The sequence below is a fragment of the Gastrolobium bilobum genome, unplaced genomic scaffold (genome assembly GCF_033153095.1).
Source record: "Gastrolobium bilobum isolate Gb01-03AN ecotype WA unplaced genomic scaffold, APGP_CSIRO_Gbil_v1 utg4359, whole genome shotgun sequence".
Taxonomy (NCBI): Eukaryota; Viridiplantae; Streptophyta; class Magnoliopsida; order Fabales; family Fabaceae; genus Gastrolobium; species Gastrolobium bilobum.
Genome location: NW_026895786.1, coordinates 55,882 through 78,831, shown reverse-complemented (window position 1 = coordinate 78,831; position 22,950 = coordinate 55,882). Strand labels below are relative to the sequence as shown.

Sequence of the window (22,950 nt, the reverse complement as noted above, 5' to 3'; positions counted from 1 at the left end):
CCCTCATCAGAGGTACTAAAGGCATATATCATACTATTCACAGGTAACTCCTATAAATAAGAGGTAAACCCTAAAGGTACGTTACGCCCCCTCTTACTGTTATGTTGTCACTGTGTGTATACACACCATTGGCAAAATCGTTATTAGTTCATTGTGTATAGTGATCTTCTTGACTCAAGAGTATCTCTTTCATAGACACCTTGGAGAGGACACTAGATCCAAGATCAACATATCAGTCTATTGGACTAGACATCTCTGTCTCCAGGATAGAACAATTCCATATAGAGATACTTATGCTAACAAATCTATATTCCTTAATTACTTTTTTAGTTCATTCATCTAAATTATTACTATCTTATTATTTTTAAAAATGTTATTTTATATATCATATATATTTATTTGGTAAAAGTTATATTTACTACCTATTTTTCTTACTACTTGTTATTACCAAATCTTAACCGTTGATTTTCGTCAATCTAACTGTTATAATTTATTGCAAATTAATAATTAATTAATAAATATGATCCCATAAATTTCAACCGTTAGATTAACGGAAATCAACGGTTAAGATTTAGTAGTAACAATTAGTAAGAAAAATAGGTAGTAAGTATAACCTCTCCTTATTTATAAACAATATTTACATGTATATTTTAGATTTACATCGAAGGGGATTTAAATTTTAAAATGAAAACATATTTATATTTAGATATGGGGAGGGAGAGAAATATTTGAAAATGATATAATAACGTTAATTAAAATTTGATTTATTTTTATAAATTAAAATAAAAAAATTTATTTTATAAACAATATTTAATAAAATTAATTGTGCAAAAATTGAATTATTTATATGCTAAAAAAATTATGATATATATTCATGTATATAATTATTTATGTATTTCTATTACACAGTTAAAGGCCGTATAGAAAAATAAAAATCAATCCATTTAAAGTCATTTAAAATTCTTATTGAAACTTCAATTTAAAGTTAATTTTAATCTAAGTATTCCTGCCCTCTATACCTCCTTTAGTTATTATTATAATAATTTTATGTGAAGAAGTTTTATATTCTTAAAGAAATATCCTTTTATTTTTTATTTCTTTTATACATAAAAAAGTTCCTTTTATTTCTTTATTGAAGTGGGATGTAGGATGTGCATGACAACTTTTCCAGAATCAATTTTTTATTTTATTTTCTGTTCTCGGGAACAGAAATGGATAGAAAACTCGTTTGATAAAATCGATTTATTTTTTTGTTCCCGGGATGAACCGATTTATTTGTTGTGCTGGGGAACTACAAAAAAGAATAAAAAAATTTCTATTTTTTTATTATGGGCACTGAATGAGAAATACTTATCTCTCTCAATTACTCTCCACCACTACCATCATCACCACTACCACACCATCCCGACACGATCACCACTACCATCGTCGTACCACCACCATCACCACCGTCATTACCACCACCACCACCACCACTATTACCATCACTGTCACCACCATTATCACTACCACCATCACCACCACCATCATCGTAGTCGTTGCCATCACCACCACACCACCACGATACCACCGCCATCGCCGCTGCCGCAACCACCGTCACCATGTCATCTCCATCACCATCGTCGTAGACACTGCTGTCACCACCACTACCATCACCGCCACCACCACCACCACCATTATCATGTCACTGCCACCGCCACCACCACTACCCCACCGCCACCGCCACTACCACCACCATGTCATCATCATCATCATCGTCACAGACACTGCCGTCACCACCACTACGACTACCGTCGCCACTGCCACTATGCCACCCTTACCACTACTGCTGCTGCCACCACTACCATTATCACTTCATTGCCACCGCCACCACTACACCATCGCCACTGCCACCACTACACCATCGCCACTGCCACCACTACACCATCGCCACCGCACCATGTTGTCACCATCACCACCACTACTGCCACCACTATCGCCACCATTATCACCACTATCGTTGCGGCCACTGCTACCACCATCTCTACATCACCTCCACCATCACCATCATCACCACCATCGCAGTAGCTACTACCGTCACCACCACCACACCACTACCACCACCGTTACCATCGTCGCTGCTGTCACCATTACCATCGTCGCCGCTGCTGCTACCATGCCATCACCACTATTGCCACCGCCACCACCACCACCACTACCATCACCTCCGCCACCACCACCATGACATCACCGCTAGCGCCACTATTACAACTATCGCCGCCGCCGCCACCATCACCACCACACTATATGAAAAGGAAAGTGATGATCCGAAATTTTTTTATACTTAACACGAATGATTTTTTATTTTATTATTTGTTGTGTTATCAAACGCAATTCTCATTCTCGGAATGAAAATAAAACATGTTATCTAACACATTTTTTTCTCAGAAATTGTTCCAAGGCACAGAAATAGAAAAGAATTGTTTCTTTTCAGAAACAGTGCCAGGAAACAGAATGGTTACCATGCACATCCGTGATCTGATTTGTCATTTTTATTTTCATAATTAGACTTTTCAGATGATTGAGAAATGGTATCTATTATCTGTATTTTGAAGAAACATAATTAATTATCAGTTATCTTATTATTTTTCTCAGGAAAAAAATATCATAAAGTCTAACCATATGTTTTGAGTTAACAGTTTATAGTATGGGTAAAGTGTGTGTCATTTTAAAGGATGTAAAGTTGTGTCATTTTAAGAGAGAGAAAGAGATAGATAAAGGAGGAGAGAGAGTTGACAAAAAAAATAAAAGTGTGGGTCCCACTTCTTTGTGAGAGTGAAAGAATATAAGTTGTATCATTTAAAAGGATAAACATTTTTTCCTTATAGTATATATTGACTAATATATATTTACAGAGGCAACTTAATTTTACACAATACGAAACCTTACACTAAATTTTTGTCATTGATTTGGTTGTATTTAATCTCTTAAATATCTAATAAATTAAAATTAAATAATATCAACGATCAAAATTAAGAATATAATTTATATTAATATAAAATAACCTAACCCATTTATATAGGTTCATTTTTTTTGCAGTGATCACAAATAATAATTTAGCTGCAGTGAACTCAAAATGATGTTATTTTGAGCCAGAAATCAATGTGTTTTTGTAATTTTAATTTAATCCAAAATTATAATAATCTTTATCATTCTAATTTTTTAATCTTTCAACTCAAAACGACATCGTTTTGAAAGTAAATACAGATAATTTATCTGCAATCACTGTAGAAATATTTTTCTGTATTTATATATATTATGAAAGTAAAAATCCTACGTTTGGTAGAGGGTTTTAGTTTAGATTCCTAGGAAATCGAAGATGGTAATCTAAGTTACCCATGTTTGTTAGAGGATTTTTGAAAAAAATTTCCGAGAGTGTGATTTTTCCGAGATTTTATTTTGTGAACAAAATTTAACCAAAAATACCATCCAAAAGTATTCTTAGATTCCTGAGAAAATGAAAAATTAACATTTTTCTAACAATATTTTACAATCAACCAAACATAACATCAGAAAAATTCATCCAACATTTCCAAAAATATTTTAGCCTAGCAAGCAGCTTTTTTTTGTAACATTCCTAGGAATCGATATTCTCATTCTAAGGTAATTTTTTTTTCTCTACCAAATATCCCATAATGTAATACTGAAGCCTCTATTAAATTTCGAAATATATTTCATGTCAAATTAATTATTATAAGTTAAGTTCATTATACATAGATGATATTATAAAGAATAAAGTAAAAGTATAATATCAGCTTTAAATAATTTTACATTTAGAAAAGTGTTTATGTGAATGAGAATAAAAATAAATTTTTAAATTTTACATATATAATTGAGGAGATTATATTTATAATTTTTTTACTTATAATTTTTTATGGTTATTTATGTTGTTATTGAATCAAAGTTAAATTAATAATTATAAAATAATATTAAATAAGAATTATAAATTTAATTTTGATCTAATTTACAACATAACTCGATGACTCGACACAAAAAAATTATGTTCGGGTCAATTTGTTTTCAAATTCGTGTTGACAAAAATTGACAACATTTTTTTTAATATTGTGTCCTGTATCACACGCAAACCCAAAATTGATTGGCATTAATATTTTTACAAGTTATTCGTGTCGTGTCATATCGTAAATATATTATTTGTGTCTTATTATATCATGTCAATCTACATAATAAATAATAGACTTTAACATTGACAAATTATTCGTGTCGTGTCGTGTCATGTCATATTATATCAACTCATATAATATGTAACACTTTGAGATTGTAATTTATTTGTGTCATATCGTGTAATCTGCAAAATAAGCAAATCATATTTATTTAACTGGAAATTCGAGTTGTATTTGTCTTGAATGTATTCCCGTTCATTTTAAATTTGTGTGGTGTTATATTAACGTGAATTACGAGCCAAATCATAACAAAAAGATGATAATATACAAGGGGAAGGATATTGTGACAACCAAGTTATGTTATTATCAAGTGACTACCAATCAATCTTACCGTTAGATCGATTATATTGATCCAACGGTTATATTTATTTTTATCTTTATATGGTCATGATTCTCAATAAATATAAAGTATTAAATTTGAGAAATCATGACCATATAAAGATAAAAATAAATATAACCGTTGGATCAATATAATCGATCTAACGGTAAGATTGATTGGTAGTCACTTGGTAGTAACACAACTTGGTTGTCACAATATCCTTCTCCAATATATAATAGAAAAAAAATTACTCGTATGCTACATGTTATAATTTTCTCTCTTACATACTCTTCGACAACTGTGCCACATTTTTCTTTTCTTTTATTTTTATTTTTCAGGTGGTGGAGCCCACAAATTTATCTTTATAACATGAGATAACTTATCTCCTTTAACATGAGATTAATAAAATCCTATATAATAAAAGAAGAAAAAATATTTTTTTAAAATATTTATTACATAATAAGCATTTAAATGAAATAAAATTACATATCATCTTCTTTCACTTGCTTAAACCTCTGCAAAGAACAACTCTATCCTCTTTTCTCTCTGTGTTGGCGCCATGTCGAGAGAGCGTTTGGTGAAGGCCGTGAAGCAGTTTGCGGAGGTTCAATACAAGATTCTCTCTAAGCGTTATGGCCAAAACATCATCGACATCTTAGATTTCCCTATTAAGCTCGTCTTGTCTCCATTCACTTTGGCCTTCGACATTGCTGGTTCTGCTCCTCGTGGCTTCGGTGTCCCCGAGCTTATCTCTAAGCTCTCTTGTGCTTCCGTCTTCGTTAGTCCCTTTTCCTTTTTCTCTTAACTTTTAACCCCAAAATCGATGCTTTTTGCCATTTCCTTATCTGGGTCATCCTCGAACTTCTCGTCTTTGCAATTTCGCTGTGACCCCAACTTCTAGGCTTGTGGGTTTTGATAGAAACTCTTAATATTTTTCTTAAAATTTTTGTCCCTTTAATTTCTGGGGGTTTGAATAAGTGGAGTTTAAAGGTCAATTGCTGAATGTTAGATTTTTGGGAACCATTTTTTTTTAAACTTATAATTTGACCAATTGGGTTATTGGTTTTGATATTTGTGGGAATTGCATTGTCCGGAAATTTCTCTATTTTTAGCTCTTTGGTTAGTTTTTGTCTTTATCTTTTATTATTATTATTTTGATTAATGTTGTAGCATGGCTTGGTTGTAGGCTATTGCTACTTTTGGGACTTATGACATTGCATTAGAGATGGGGAGGAAGTTGATATGTCAAAGGTGCTGTTTTATATTCCTTGATGGTTGTCTCACTTGAATACTTGATGTGTCTAATCTCTCATTAGTGTAGTGTTGTTGTTTGTTGACTTTGCAGTTTGTGAAGCTCTAACTAAATCTGTGTCTCAATAACAGGAATTGTCGTACGTGTAATGGATGGCAGGCCTTGCGGTGTACTATGTGCCGAGGAAGTGGAAGGGTGCACTATCAAGTGAAGAGTTGCACCTTGAAGAGGTTAGTTCCTCTCTATGTTGATAAATTTAGAGGTTGATGGTTTATTTGGTGGTGTTGTTGAAATTTTTAATAATGTTTTCTGTTAGAATAGTTGTAAAAATAGTTCAGTATATATATAGTCCCACATCGTATCAGCTCAACCTATTAGGTCTTTTAGTCTCTTTAAATAGAGAGCTCTTGTACATTGTAATACACCATGTGATTATTCAATATACAATTATTCTTTAATCTCAAGTTGGTATCAGAGCTTTATCGCTCTGGGGATCCGCTTCCGCTAAAACCCTAAGCCCACTGCTTACGTGTTCTCTTCTACTTTGCCGTGCATTCTTCCGGCGAGTTTTTCTCTAAGTCGTGTGTCTCTCCGGCTTGTTTCTTCAACTGTCAGAACCACTTCCCGCCGCCAACAACCGCCGGTCGTCACTGTTCAGGCCACCGGAGCACTGTTCCGGCGAGTTTTCAGCCCGGAATACCTGCGATCAGGACCGTCTCATCCCGGCGACCAGTTCTGTGGTGGTCCGACCACCGTCGCGTCAGCCATGCGCCTCCACGCGCCGTTCTTCTCCTCTACGCGTGGTGCTCACGCGCCACCTTCAACCGGCGCGTGTGCACTGTTCCGGTGGATTTTTCCGGCCGTTCTTGGACAGAACTTCTCGCATTCTTCTCCTCTTTCCGGATCTGTGCTTGGTTCTTTGTGGGTCTCACTTTAGACGCGTGGTTCTCCTTGATTGGATATCGTTTGCCTTCGTTTACGGCTTTTATATTCTGTTTTTAAATGGCAGCAACGTCCACTGATCTCTCGGAGGTTAACTCTCCTTGTCCTCCTGTCAAAACTTCCTCAGGAGTCATCTCTACTAATATTGGGCCCATTACATCTTCCAAACTGAAGGATTCTACCTCTCTTGCTGCGAATATAGCTCAGTCAGACAATGCATCATTTGGTTCAGTTTCTCTCTCACTTGCGGACTATGTTGCACTCCAAACTCTTCTCAAGAAGGCTTCTCCTCAGTCTCAACCATATACTGGTAATCCCGTTGCTTGTGTTTCTCATTCTACATCACTTGGCACTTGGATATTTGACTCAGGTGCTACCGATCATCTCTGTGGTAATAAGGAACTCTTTACATCTCTTACTTATTCTGATCATTTACCTTCTTTTACCCTTGCGGATGGAACCAAAGCCCCAGTTCGTGGGATTGGCCAAGCTCGTCCAACCTCTACCTTGGCCTTGACATCTGTTTATTACATTCCCGGCATCCCTTATAACTTAATTTCTATTAGTAAGTTGATCCACTCCCTCACTTGCACCATTACTTTCTCTAACCATTCTGTTTCTGTGCAGGATCCGGGTACGGGGGAAATGATTGGAGTGGGTCGTGAGTCACGGGGGCTTTACTATCTGGATGTGCCTCGTCCTTCAGTGGCACTCTCTCTCACAGAATCTCCACAACTTATCCACAGTCGCCTCGGTCATCCAAGTCTTTCAAAGTTGCAGAAAATGGTTCCTCTTTTATCCGGTCTTCAGTCTTTAGATTGTGTGTCATGTCAACAAGGGAAGCATACACGTTCCTCTTTTGCCAGTCGAGTCAATAAACGAGCTGATGCCCCTTTCTCTCTTGTTCATTCAGATATCTGGGGTCCAAGTCGTACCTTGTCTGTTTTAGGTTTTCGGTATTTCGTTACCTTTATTGATGATTTTTCCCGTTACACTTGGGTCTATTTAATGAAAAATCGTTCTGAGTTATTTTCCATTTATAAAAAGTTTTATACTGAGATTCATACTCAATTTGGTGTTTCTATTCGTATTCTACGTAGTGATAATGCTAAGGAATATGTTTCTATTGATTTTTCTAATTTCTTGGCCACACAAGGTACTTTACATCAAACTACTTGTCCTCACACTCCACAACAAAATGGGGTGGCTGAACGTAAAAACAGACATCTCATTGAAACTGCACGTACCCTTCTTCTTCATATGCAGGTTCCCCTTCACTTCTGGGCAGATGCTGTACTCATCTCTTGTTTTCTCATCAATCGCATGCCTTCATCTGTGCTCAACAATGACATTCCTCATAACCTATTGCTTCCAGATGTTCCTCTTTATCCTCTAACTCCACATGTCTTTGGTTGTACTTGTTTTGTTCATGATCTCACTCCTGGTAAGGATAAGTTAACATCCAAAGCCTTTCAGTGTATCTTTCTTGGTTATTCTCGTCTTCAAAAGGGTTATCGTTGTTATTCTCCCGATCTTAAGCGTTACTTAGTTTCCGCTGATGTCACTTTTCTTGATCAACAACCCTTTAATTCTATTCCATCTCAGTTGTCACAGGTTGATCATGTTCTTCCTGTCCCTTTTCTTGACTTGTCTTTGCCAGCTGCAGGTGCTTCTATTCCAAATAAGCAACCTATTGCTTCTATACCTGAGGACCGTCCACTTCTCACCTATCAGCGTCGCAAAACTGTGCCTCCTGTCGACTCGACTCTTGCTGACTCATCGCCCACTGCTGTTGCTTCTTCCTCTCCGGATCCTTCACCAGAGAGGCTCTTCCCATTGCTCAAAGAAAAGGTACACGTACTACTCGTAACCCTTATCCTCTTTATACTTTTTTGAGCTATGACCGTCTTTCTTCACCTCATTTCACCTTTGTTTCTAGTCTTTCTTCTATTTCTATTCCTAAGACCACAGGTGAAGCACTTTCCCATCCAGGGTGGCGCTAAGCGATGCTTGATGAGATGACTGCACTTCATTCCAATGGCACTTGGGACCTTGTTTCTGCTTCTCCAGAGAAGTCTACAGTTGGTTGTCGCTGGGTGTTTACTGTGAAAGTTGGACCTGATGGCCATGTTGATCGACTCAAGGCCCGCCTAGTTGCAAAGGGTTTTACTCAAATATTCGGCCTTGATTATAGCGATACATTCTCTCCGGTCGCTAAGACGGCGTCAGTTCGCCTATTTCTTGCTCTTGCTGCTATTCGTCACTGGCCACTCCTTCAACTTGACATCAAAAATGCCTTTCTTCATGGTGATTTACAAGAAGTTTATATGGAGCAACCACCGGGTTTTGTTGCTCAGGGGGAGTCTAGGAAGGTGTGTCGTCTTCGCAAATCCTTATATGGTCTCAAGCAGTCTCCTCGGGCATGGTTCAGTCGCTTCAGTTCTGCTGTTCAGGAGTTTGCTTAATTCGCAGTAAAGTTGATCACTCTGTGTTTTATAGGATCACATCTCCTGATAAGTGCATCTATTTGTTAGTCTATGTTGATGACATCATCCTCACCGGGAGTGATCAAGCTGGAATTTGTCAGTTAAAACAGTATTTATTCAGTCAATTTCAGACAAAGGACCTCGGGAAGCTGCGTTACTTCTTGGGAATTGAGGTAGCACAATCTAGACAGGGCATTTCTATCTGTCAAAGGAAGTATGCCTTGGATATCCTAGAAGAGACTGGTATGTTGGCGTGTAAGCCAGTTGACACACCTATGGATCCTACTATCAAATTACTACCCGGACAAGGAGAACCATTATCTGATCCTGGACGTTATCGGAGGTTGATTGGGAAGCTCAATTATCTCACTGTGACTAGGCCAGACATTTCTTTTGCTGTTAGTGTCGCTAGTCAGTTTCTTGATTCTCCGTGTGATTCTCATTGGGATGCTGCTGTTAGGATCCTTCGTTACATCAAAGGAGCACCAGAGAAAGGTTTATTATATTCAGATCAGGGAAATACAGAAATTTGTGGTTATTCAGATGCCGATTGGGCAGGATCACCCTCGGATAGGCGCTCTACTTCAGGCTATTTTGTTTTCTTTGGAGGAAACCTGATTTCTTGGAAAAGTAAGAAACAAACTGTTGTTGCCCGATCTAGTGCAGAGGCCGAGTATCGTGCAATGGGAGTTGCTACCTGCGAGCTAATCTGGTTAAAGCAGTTGATTCGGGAGCTCCATCTTTGTGAACAGAAGAAACCCATGACTCTCATTTGTGACAATCAAGCTGCACTACATATATCCTCTAATCCTGTATTTCATGAGAGAACCAAACATATAGAGATCGATTGTCATTTCATTCGAGAAAAGATTCAGTCAGGAGAAATCAAACCGGAATTCGTCAACTCCAATGATCAACTCGCGGATGTCTTCACTAAAGCTCTTAGGGGTCCTCGGGTTGAATATATTTGTGGCAAGCTGGGTGCTTACAATATATATGCTCTAGCTTGAGGGGGAGTGTTAGAATAGTTGTAAAAATAGTTCAGTATATATATAGTCCCACATCGTATGAGCTCAACCTATTAGGTCTTTTAGTCTCTTTAAATAGAGAGCTCTTGTACATTGTAATACACCATGTGATTATTCAATATACAATTATTCTTTAATCTCAAGTATTTCAATCTCTTATAAATTGATATTATAGTTGTATTAGAATACTGCAATCTTTGTCATTTGTGGTCATGCATGGTTACTTTTCTGTTTAGTCCTAGGAAACTTATGAAGTAATAAATAGTCACACGCATATACAAAGTTCAGATGGAATGGTATCAGTTTTAACTCCTAATAATTTTACACTATTGAGTTTTTCTTAAATGGAGAGAGGCATCATTAGAAAGACCATGCTGACTGAATTTCATAAAAGTTGGAGGTTTACTGTATTTTATCAAATTTCTGCTGAATTAATATATTAATATTTGGAACTTGAAAGGAAATATCTGCTGTAAATAAGAAAATGTCTATCTGATTTATATGAAATTGGGTATGCAACATAGTGCAGTAAATTGTTTTCATATATAATTCTCCTCCATTTTTTTATTCCTTTTAGCATGTCTTTGTTTATCACATCATAGGATTCTCTTCCATCTTATATATACTTTATATGTTCTTCAACTTATTCACTTTTAGTGGAGAGAAAGCGACTGCCGAATCTGTAGCAGATGCCATTGTCGACAACCGAGCTGAGTTAGTGCATATCCCATCCGCCTTGGATTTTCAGAAACCATTACCAACAAAAGACTGTCCAACATGTGATGGAACGGTATGAACTAAATTGCAGGCCAACTTGACATGGGTGTAAAACTTTCCAGTTTCCACTATATGTGTTTGTTTTTGTGGATAGCCTCATTCCCACTGAACTGAACTACTTTGTAAGAAAACTGTGGTCCCCCCCCCCCTCCCCCCTCCCCCCTCCCCTTTCCCCCTCTCAAAAATAAAATAAAAAAAGGATCTACTTGGAGTTTGATAGTAAGCCTCCACCATGCTTCTTCTAGTAACTTTTACATTGCAATGCTACACTGCGATTTTTAGTTGAAGAATTTATTGATAATGCACAGGGTGTAATGGGCTGTCCTGAATGCAAACACAAATTGCAAGTTAGGATTTCAGCAGATGATGTGAGTTGTTTTGATTCCATGGTGCTTGGATTTTATTTTATATTATATTTTTTTCCATTGTTAATTTTTACTAATTTATATTTTAATCTTTAGTATTATCTTTGAAAATTTGATAATTCTTACCATTTGTAAGCGTCATTTCTTTGTGCAGATTATGGAGCCCCCATGGCAAGCTTATAATGTCTTGAAAAAAATGGATTATCCATATGAGGTCAGTGTTATTTCCAAATTCTAATCTGGTTCTATCTAAGCAATTGCTACTATCGTTATAATTGACAATATAATGTAGATTTCTCTGATATACAACCTAAACAAACCTTGACCCCAGGCATTCATACTTTACTACTTTACTTTTTTATTATGTATAGAAGTGCATGTTTCTCTTAAATTTATATTTCACTCAAACTTCTATCGGTTAAACAGGTGTGTCATGAAGGGACATGAAATAGAATTGATTTCACTTGAGCCTTCTCACTCTTATTTGACATTGCAATCTTAATCATTTTTTTTTTTTCAGCACATTGAGCACAGCATGAAAGATCCCAGTATTGCTGCATTTTGGCTGTTTACCTTTCCTCAGATTATGGGTGGATTTACCTATGATGATGATGTGAAGCAGAAAGTATGGTGGCAGTACAAGGTTGTTGGTTCATACTCCTTCCCATAGTTCTGCTGCAGTTCAACTATTCATCTATTATTTTTTTTAATGTTATTGGTTTCTATATGCTTTTCGTTTTCCATTTTGTAAGTCCTTCTTTGCTTGTTCACATCAATCCATTTCAACCTAAGTCTCTACCTATGTTAGCATCGAACTACTCGGAGGACAGTTAACTTGAAAATGTGCTTCGAATGAGAGAAACATCAAGGAACAAAATTTGTGGAGCTGTGGCCTCTTGGGTTTTATGCTCAAAGCAATACATGTGCTTCGTAGTGATGAAAATGAGCATGAAAATGTCTGTTGAAAATTAGGAGCAAAGATTATTGTATGATAAATGATTGCTTGGTACAAGAAATAATTAGCCCAAAATTAATTTCTTAATTGCTAATTTGTGATGAAATGATGAATATAAGGTGAAAATACAATTTCAAGAGATCAAACAAAATAAATGTGTCTTTTTACTTGTTTACCCTTATGTCTTGGTTAGGAATATGTCCAGCAAGGATAATATGGTAGCTATAAATGAAATATATTTCAATCATTCAAGAGTGATGAAAATAATTTTCTGTTCTTTGATTTTCTCCATTTTCACTTCTCCTATCCAGTCACTCTTACTCTCTTAAAGCTCAATGCAACATTTGCAGCTGATCAGAGGTTGGTTTTAGTAGCATTTCATGAAAATTCCAGGTATAACTGATCTCAGTTTGTATCTGAGATTGAAAGATCATACTGATGAAAGCAGAAAAAAACCACTTCCCATTAAATCCTGACTAGCGAGGGTAGGATCCTACTGATGAAAGTAGAACTTCACTAAATTAAGATAGATGTGATACTGTCTGCGTGTATCTTCTTGTAGGTTTCCTCTATTTTTCCGGCACAGAAATTAGCTTTCCCTGCACCTCTGCTGTTTCATCTCTCTCTCTCTCTCTCACACTCTACGTCTTTTAGTAGTGAAGGACTCATGAGACTGGTTGACTGAATAGTCCTGTGGTTTATCTCTAACTAACAATCACAATCTCTTGGAAGGTATTCTTTGGACAAAATACTATGATGTGTATGCTGATAACTATTTAGAATTTTAGATTGTTGAGGAAAGTGGTGCAGAAAACAAGATTGAGTATTTAAAATGGAATTGAAGAAAGGGAAGGAGGGACATAACACCTCTGATTATGTAACATGTGGAATTTGATTATTTTGTCCTCTCATATGACTAACCTTTTCAAACGTTAACCAGGCATTATGCAGCCTAAGTCAGCATTATTTTTAATCACATTTATGCTTTATAGCAGTTGGTCAATTTTTTTCTTTTTTTTCTTTCTAAATATGTGTTAGTTCTTTTTTGGATGAATTTAGGAATCCATGCGGTATGATCAACTCCGAGATGTGGTGGCCAAGAGGAAACCGGGGTGGGAGTATTTGCAGGATGTAAGTTTCTTAAACTGCTTACTAAATATTGTTTCTTGTAGCCATGGCTATTTGGCTATGCTTATGCTTAGCCGTGGAAGACTGAAGCAGTGTAAAATATAGTTATGCAAAATTTGGGATTCATCTAGTTGCTAAAATAAATGGAGAACTGTATATCTTTTATTATTTTGTGATTATCAAGGTGATTATTTTTATTATGCTTGATATTTTGTGTTATTCATATGGTTGAAACTATGGCATCTCAATTCTCGTCATTTCATCTGTATCAAACTTTGCACTTTTTTTTTAAATTTTTCTTTTATTAATTTTATTTTGAATCATACTGTTATCAACAGGCCTTGATATCTATAGATCCTGACCGTGCAAGGGATGATCCTGTCATAGTGAAAAATGTCCCTTACTATAAGGCTAAGAAGGCACTGGAGACAGAGGTCATGAAGCTTGACCCTCCAACAAGACCGCCAAATTGGGGTGTATGTATTTACTATGTCCCTCTCACATTTGCTAGTTGTTCCCTTTTAGTTTTTATGGTTATTCAGATTTGTCTATGCTTAAGTAATGTGTATAATTATCTTTCAAATTTGTATATGCTTTTTGCTAATTGCACTTGTTGAATGCTTTCTCCTTTCAGCTGGTTAGAATGGGCATATATAACCATAGTTGTATGGACTGGACTGTACAAATGATAAACCTGCGAACTGGTCTGTGAGCCAGTCCGAACAAGCACATTTCAATTTTCTGCATTGAACTAGTCAAACCCAGGTGACCCACCCGGGATGGTCTAACTTGGTTAAATTGTTATTTAAGCTTCAAAAAAGGCAACTTGTAGGATGTGAACACCGTACAAGGATGACCCTTGTGATGAAGTGCATTCTACCATTAGACCATGGCTCCTATTGAGCAATGTTGACATTTTTTTATTTATATTATTATCTAGTCAACCCAGTTCTTTAACACAAATGCTGGACCATAATCACCACAAGTTTGATTACAGCATATATTACTTTTCTTATAAATTTATGAAGTACTTTTTCATATAGTATCCCCCTCCCCCCTTTTTTTATCTCTTTTGCCTAAGTTTTCGGGTTCAACAGCTTATTCTACAATTAGATTGCTGAATTGACCCTCTGACCTGCTTGACCTTATTAGGTGTCTAAAAAGTACTGGTCATATAAACTCCTTATAGATCAGCAGATATGGTTAAATAAAGTCTAGGAAAGTATTCTCACATCCCTTGCATTCTATGTTTACTTCATAAACCTCGTACTGTTATGAAACCCACGCAAAACCCTATTGTATTTATAAAAAGCTCTGCATCTAACTACAAAATGTTTCCAAACCTAATAGATTCGTTGGCCATAGCCCGTAACGAGATAAAAAGAAGTTTGCATTCATTTGGTGCAGATAAATTGAAGATTAATTCTGGTGCCTAATCATTTGAATTAAAGACAAACAAGAATTGAAATGTCAAAGTATCACAATAACCTAGTAATTAAAACAGCTGACATGACAATGGGTGAGAGTATAAATACCTATAGAGTATAATACCAAATATGATATACAATCAGATAACATCAAATCAATCTCTTATTAGGTTGGTCACTCCCTTCTGCAGTTGATTGTATCTTGTATGTATATCATTCATTGTAAATTTTTTGAAAAGTAGTGTAGGGGTATGCATTATCTGTTCAGAAATGAGAACATAACTAACTGCAGAGAATTGGCAGGAGCTTGACCTTCCATTGAGTGCATCATCTTGGAGTGAGGATGATCTCAAAGATCCAGAAAAGTTCTATGAAATGACTGTTCTTCTTAATGCCCAAAGAGAAATCTCTGATAAGATCTTGGATGCACAGTGGGAGACTAAATGGCGTCAGGAGAAGGTTGGTGATTTTTGTCTTTTGGCCATCTCCTGTTTGTTTGTTCATGGTGAAAGGATCAACTTATCAGAAACTACATATGTCCTAATCTGGCATTTTCATGCTATGAAATTATGTCCAACTCCATGTACAGTTTCAGGAGCATACCCTATACTCTTACTATTCACAATTTATATGGTTTTCTTGGTTCTTGCTACAAAATTGAGGGTGTTGTCTATGGTTTACAGGGATCTATGTACTCAAACTGCTTTCAGAATTATTGTTTGCCTTTTTAGTATATATTTTATTTGTCAAATAGTATCTTATTTTTCCATGTGCACTTTGTAAACGTACATCAATCTTTTGTGCAAGTGACTGATTCTTCATTTGACCTTCAGTTGAATGAGATGTTGGAGGAAAAGGTGCAGCCATACTTTCAGAATATAGACAATGCAGTTCTTTCTGAGCCGATTTTATTAAAACCACAAAATCAGGATAAGAAGGTCTCTTTCCCTCCCTCTGTGTGTGTGTGTGTGTGTTTTATTTAGGTTTACATTCATTGATTATGCGTGTTGATTAGGATAGAAACTCACAACTTTCTATTTGGAATGTCATCCTCATACTTGTAAGTTTGTAAGTTGAAAATGAAGGTGACAATGGATATATATATATATATATATATATATATATATATATATATGGGAAGATGGATTTACTTATTGTCTCTTATTAATTAATTCACTTCTATTTGCTGTTTATTGTGTTGCATCATATGTTGCTTTTAAAGTGTTTGTTCGACATCCCATTTTATACCAATTTAATTTCTTTAGAGGTACTTTACGTTTCCATTTTGAAATCTTTTGCGTTTTTAGAAAAGAAGTAAAAAGTAATGTTCATGTAAAGCTTTTTGTTGCATAACTTCAAATGTTTGACATTTTCCGGTGGCCTTACGGGTGTTCTACAATTCAAAACTGGGGATTTTACTTCTGTGTAGAATATATCAAGCAGATACTAAAACTTCAGAGAAGGCGAAATTTTTTTTAAGTTCATTAATTGCACATCTTTCTTCACAAAAGGAAAAGAAGAAGAAGTTAATAATGTGTCTAATATCATGTTTTTAGTTTCTCTGCAATCTATCATGTTCCTAGTGTTAAGTTACTGAGGTAACTTGCATGTTACTCTTGCAGACACATCGAAAACGGAGGTGGTGGTTCTTTTGACAACATGGGCAACGCCACAACATGCAAGAGCATGCTTGTAGTCGCCATTTTAAATTTTAGAATCTGTAAGCAAACCATACATACTGTTCCTAGAGCAATGTTACATGTTTTTGTCTTGTTGTAAGCCTTGATGCAGTGCCTATCATCAAACGCACATGTTTTGCCTCTTTTTGGTGGTCATCATTTTGTGGAGGAAACAGTTGTTCGTGATACACGAAATACAATTTATGAAAAGACTTATGTTAAGTCTAGAGGAACATGACAAAACAATATATTATCTAGTCTTTTGGTAAATCATTTACTGTCGGCCAAATAAGGATAAATTAATAAATAATTTGAGAAAGAGAGCAAATTGATATATAGACTTAGAACGGGGTGAATAGTTGAACTTTGAAATCATCATGTACCTGGTTCTTTTTGACATACATGTTGTCATCTTTCACAAAACAAAGTTGTAAATTGTACTTGGTTTCTTCCAAATGATATACAAAAAGCCACCCGTGAGTAATTGATTCAAATTTTGAAGGTCGGTCTATAATTTAGTTTTAAAATTTTAATATATGACGTGGAATGTTTAACGGTCCAAAATTTAATAAAACAGTATCGTGAATTATTGGTTTTATGATATGACATCAAAATCTGGGTGATTTTATCTACTTTTTAAAAGCAAAAATAATGAGTGAGTCGCTATTATTATTATTATTATTATTATTAGTTTTTCTTTACTTTACCTCTAGGATGTGGGGAAGGTTATATTTATAAATTTTTTATTTATAAATTTTTACAAATTACACTAAGTATGACAGGTCATACTTAGTGTATTTTGTAAAAAAAAGTTTGTAAACGGATCCTTCTCTTAGGGTGTGCATGATAATCATTCGGTTCAATAGCATTATTTTTAAAAAGAAAATACCTCGGAACAGTTTCTGAAAACAAAAATTGATAACATGTTATATTTTTATTCAGAGAATGAGAATTGCGTTCGATAACATAACAAATAATAGAACCAAAAAATCATTTCCATTAAGCATAATTTTTTTTTGGATCATTACTTTTCTTTTTCTATGGTGGGGTGGTGGCGGTTGTGGCATGGTGGTGGCGTGGTGACGGAAGTGGTGGTGATGGTGGTGATGGTGACGGCAGTGACTGCAGCGATGGTGGTGGCGGCGGTGTGGTGATGGTAGTGGTGACTTGGTGGTGGTGACTAGAGGTGGCAAAGTGGGCGGCCAACCCCGCCCTGCCCCACCCCGCTATCAACTCGCCAAAAAATGAGTCAGCCCGCCCCGCCCCGCTTTTGAAAGTGGGCTGAAAAACTCAGCCCGTCCTGCCCCGTTTGGCGGGTTGGGCGGGTTAGCCCGCCAGCCTGAGCCTATTTTACACTGACCCGCCTCAGCCCGTCATCAACCCGCCAAAAAATGAGCCCGCCCCGCTTTTGAGATGGGTTGAAAAATTCAGCCCGCCCCGTTTGGCGGGTTGGCCCGCCGAGCCGAGCCCGTTTTGCCGGCTCTAGTGGTGACCGCGGCGGTGATAGTGGTGGCGACGACAGTGGCTGCGGGCTGCGGCGATGGTGGTGGTGATGGTGGTGACATGGTGGTGGTGACGACAATGATTGCGACGATGGTGGTGATGGTGGTGGTGGTAACATGGTGGTAGTAATGATGATGATGGCGTGGAGGTGATGGTGCTGATGGCGGTGTCATCGTGGTGGTGGTAATGCTAGTGGTGGTGACGGTGGCGGTGGTGGCATTGTGGTAGAGATGGTGGTAATGGTGGCGGTGGCATAAAGGTGGTGGTGATGGTACGACGACAGCGACGACGATGGTGGCGACGATCGTGTCAGGATGGTGGTGGTGGTGGTGATGATGGTATTGGTGGAGAGTGATTGAGAAAAATAAGTGTTTATCATTTTGTGTCCTGCAATAAAAAAACAGAATTTTTTTGATTCTTTTTTCTGTTCCCCAAAACAGAAATTGAACCGGTTCATTCTCAGAAATAAAAAAATAAACTGATTTTGTCAAACATTGTTTCTATTCAATTCTATTCCCAAGAACAAAAATTGAAAAAAAATGATTCTGAAAATATTATCATGCACACCCTTAATGCCCTTAGGGGGCGTTTGGTTGAAGAGAAATTTTTTTAATACTAGGGAAATGTAATTACTAGGGAAATGGTTGGAAAGTGAGTTTGGTAGGAAAATGTAAAAAAAGTTATTTGGTTGACCAAAATATTACCAGGGAAATTTATTTAAATTTGCAAAATCTATGTTCGGGAGAAACTTCGCACTTGTTTTTTCACTTTCCCAGTTATCTCAAAATACCACATCTCAAGTGGTATTATGTAACAGTGAATTTCATCCAAAAACCAACACAAAAGTCATTTCTCCATCTATTCTATTTGCCAAGTATTTTTTTCAAAAACCTGAACCAAACGTGGTATTTTCTAATATCCACTTACATTTTTCTATCAATCCCAAAATAAATCTTCTACCAAACACTACCTTAGTGTTAATATGTGAAAAAGAAAATTATCACACCCTTTGTTTTGGGCTTCGCCCCTCCTTTGTACTAAAAAATAAAATAAAAAAATATGTGAAAAAGAAAATTAGTAATAAAGGGGTATGAACTTACCATCCACATTGAAGTAGTTAGTAGCACTCTGAGGAGTAGCTACCTGTCCATCCTAAAGCGGTAGGATCTGAAGAAAAATAAATGTCTCAACTAAATGCAGTTCTGTTTAAAATTAGAAATGGTTCTCATGGAGTTGGAAGCTATCATTAAGGGTACTTAATGTTTGAAACCATCATCATTAAGCTTAGTGCTGAAGGCTTTGGCATAATTAATATAATGTAAAAAGATAAATTATGTTGAATAAATGACATGTTGGGATCTGTAGATATTTGTACAACACTCAATTATAGCCAAGCAAACGAAATTTTATCCCTTTAGAGGATATTGAGAAGCAAGATTCAACTGTAAATAGTTTTTTTAACTTTTGGATATCTTCGCTCATTTGGATAAAACTAATTCCTTCCCTGGCGTAGAGTATAAATTTTTTTGTCACTGATACCAAATTGATGATTTGGGATTTGAATCAAAGACTTTTCAATTGCAGTTGTATGTATTATTAATTCTTGTAAGACTAATCATAAACAACACAACAGAAAAGTGCTTATATACTTAAGTATTCTTTACACAATAACATCTAAAAATAACGATTGGACAAAGACTCATTTAAAATGAATTTGTAATTACAATGAGTAAGTAAATACATATTTATTTTTTATTTAACTGATTTACTAAAATTTAAAGGTGATTACGTATTACCTTATTTACTTTAAAGATAATTTTAATTTAAAAAAATTTATTTGTATTATTATAACTAAGGCCATAAGGAATGATTAGAAGCACCTTAACGTGTGGAGCTTAACATGGTAGAACCATTAACATTGAAAGCTCAATGTTGATGGTTCTCGCACCATAAATGGGAAAAAAAGGGTTTAGGGGGATGTTTTGCGAGACAGCTCTGGAGCTTGGCTTTGTTTTAGTTTTATTTTTTTAACCATTCCTTGTTATCCCAAAAAAGAAAAGAAAAAAAGCTCCACATGTTGTATTGATTATAATCTAGCTAAAAAATATCTTCTCAGCAAAACAAAGATTAAAAAAAAAAGTTGTACTTATTAAGTTGTTAACAAATTGGGCCAAGAGTAACATAATAGGGCATTGAAGAGTTACAATGACTAGTGAAAGTAACTCTATGATCACAAAATAGAGCATATTACTCCAAATCCAAGTACATGGATGGATAATGTAATGAAACGACTGATAAAAAAGAGCAGTTATAAAAAACCAATCATGTCAGATATATAAATTATTATAGAACTTGTTTAAAAAAATTGAAATAATTCATCATTTATACATATGATCACGCTAATTATTAAACAGCCATCCCACTTATATATAATAACTTATATAATTAATAAATTAGAGTGATTAAATTTAAATAAAATAAACTGTTAAGATTGAGTGTATTATTTATAGTGACATAAATTAATTCCCTCTCCCTCTATATATTTAATTTTATATTTTTACAATAAAAATGATTTAATTAGTTTTTATGTTACAATAATAATATATAGGAAAAATTATTTTTTCAGTAACTAGAGATAAAGTTATATTCAGTGAACTCAAAACGATGTCGTTTTGAAATTATAAGATTAAAAAATTATAATAATAAAGACTAATATAACTCTACAATATATTAGAATTACAAAAACACCTTAATTTTCGTCCAAAAATGACATCATTTTGAATTCACCGGAGATAATTTACTCCTGCAGAAACCCTTTACCCTTATATATAATATGAATTGACTACATAATAAATTTTAAAAATTTTACACATGCATAGACAATCATTTAGGGGGCACATGTACTATTTAGGTCTAGGATATAATAACATTTAATATACTAATAATTCAAAAAAGATTTAGACTCGGTTTATATTTAAAATTTTATCAATATTTTATTGAGCATAATTTTTGGAAAAAAAAATAATCAGCAGCAAATATTTCCTTAATTAATTAAACTGATTATTAAGTTAATTTTTTAAATAATCGAAAGCGTATTATTATTAAGAGACTATCTCCCTTTGGTTGGCTGCAGCTTTAAAGAGCACTTTTGCTGTCCACATTAGCATTAATTTAACGTCACATACCCATAAAATTAAATGAAGATGCAGATAATTGTTGACCTCTCCATTGAATAATTTATTGTCACATGCAAACTAGCAATTAATAATTTATTGTTTCTACTGCCCTCAATATGTCAGATACAAATTGGAAAAAAATAATCTTAATAGAAAAAGTTGTAAATGAGGTGGAAATTTTCCTCCACTAGCTCTAATTGAAAATAAACACAAAAACCTGAATGAGTGCTAATATGAGGTGTTACAATTATTCTTGTATGTATATTAGTCAATAATATCTATTTGTAAGCTAAAAAAATGAAGATAATAATCAAATTATAGTAATTGGATTACGGACGAGTATGACTCTCATGAATCATTTCAGGAAACACCAAGTCAAATGCAAAGTTGATTGGTAATTAATTTAACCAATTAGAAGGTGCAAAGTGCAATAGATGAATCATGGAAATAAAAACATATTTGGGTAAAGCTTTCAAATTTGTAATGGGCTAGCCCCGTAAGTGTTGATAGAGAAATATTAAGCTGCGCATTAAGCTCAAAGTGAGGTTTTACTCAAAAGAATACTAATAATACAATGGGGAAGGATACTGGGCTTTTTCATCATTTTGCTCCTCATTAATTATTTAATAACTATTTTGTCCCTTATTCAGAACTATCTACCAATCTGTCCCTCTTTAATCGATTAAATCAAAAATAGGCAAAAATCATTGACTTGAAGATTTAGTCGATTAAATCCCCCTATTTAATCGACTAAATCTCCCGTACATAAGGTTGTTCTTCTGATAAAGAGAAAGATTTAATCGATTAAGTTGAAGATTTAATCGATTAAATCTTCATTTGACCATTTAATCGATTAAATTTTTGATTTAATCGATTAAAGAGGGACATATTGGTAGATAGTTCTGAATAATGGGCAAAATGGTTATTAAATAATTAATGAGAGACAAAAAGGTGAAAAAACCAAGGATATTGTAACAACCAAGTTGTGTTACTACCATGTTACTACCAATCAATCTCACTGTTAGATCGATTATCTTGATCCAATGGTTATATTTATTTCCATCTTTGTATGGTTATGATTCCTCATATTTAAAGTGAAAGTATTAAATTGAGGGCAGTAGTACAGATTTTTTTTCGAGTTCTGCTAGGGTTTGCTCGTTTTATGGTGGTAAAAGGGGGGAGAGCCCCAATCTCTGAGGGGGAAGCATTAATCGTCAGGGAATCAAAGAAAGCCAAAGGAGATACGGGTATGGATCTGGAGATGCAGGAGGAACCTCCGATTGTGGGCACAATGGAGGAGGATCTTGGTGCTAAACAACCGACGGCTATGGAGGTGACAGAAGCAGATCTGGGGAAGCAGGAGGAAGCTCGAAGAGATCCCCGGAAACTGGTGTCATACAAAGATCATCTGCTCCGCATCAATGGCGTTTGGGACGGGATCCAGGAGGAGGAAGACGACTGGTTAGCTCAGTGTAAGCAAGAGGACATGGAGGACGAGGAAGCGATGAAAGCATATGAACAGGTAGGGGATGATGATCCTTTGAACCCCTTTTATCAATTTGATATGCTGGAGAAATTAGAACAGTGTAAGAGATGGAGGAAAACGCTGATCGTGAAGCTTCTGGGGAAAAGGCTGGGAGCGAAATTTCTTTGGAATAGGCTTCACAGGCTGTGGAACTTGGAGGGGGAGTAC

General features: G+C 35.5%; 2 protein-coding genes across 3 annotated transcripts; both read left to right on the top strand.

Annotated features, from left to right (window-relative positions):
- The first annotated feature begins 5,057 nt into the window (after window positions 1–5,057).
- Window positions 5,058–16,819, top strand: LOC133296019 (uncharacterized). 2 transcript variants are annotated; one of them, XM_061494968.1, is made up of 12 exons: window positions 5,058–5,317; window positions 5,726–5,790; window positions 5,923–6,021; window positions 10,905–11,037; window positions 11,333–11,392; window positions 11,544–11,603; window positions 11,910–12,032; window positions 13,404–13,475; window positions 13,811–13,948; window positions 15,203–15,358; window positions 15,733–15,837; window positions 16,522–16,819. In XM_061494968.1, the coding sequence occupies exons 1-12, from the start codon at window positions 5,099–5,101 to the stop codon at window positions 16,552–16,554; spliced, it is 1,263 nt and encodes a 420-aa protein (XP_061350952.1). In that variant the 5' UTR covers window positions 5,058–5,098; the 3' UTR covers window positions 16,555–16,819. The 2 variants fall into 2 exon arrangements, with proteins under 2 accessions (XP_061350952.1, XP_061350953.1); XM_061494969.1 differs by lacking the exon at window positions 11,333–11,392.
- Window positions 9,335–10,229, top strand: LOC133296015 (secreted RxLR effector protein 161-like). Its single transcript, XM_061494964.1, has one exon. It carries the CDS (start codon window positions 9,465–9,467, stop codon window positions 10,227–10,229), a length of 765 nt encoding a protein of 254 aa, XP_061350948.1. The 5' UTR covers window positions 9,335–9,464.
- Window positions 16,820–22,950: the final 6,131 nt, after the last annotated feature.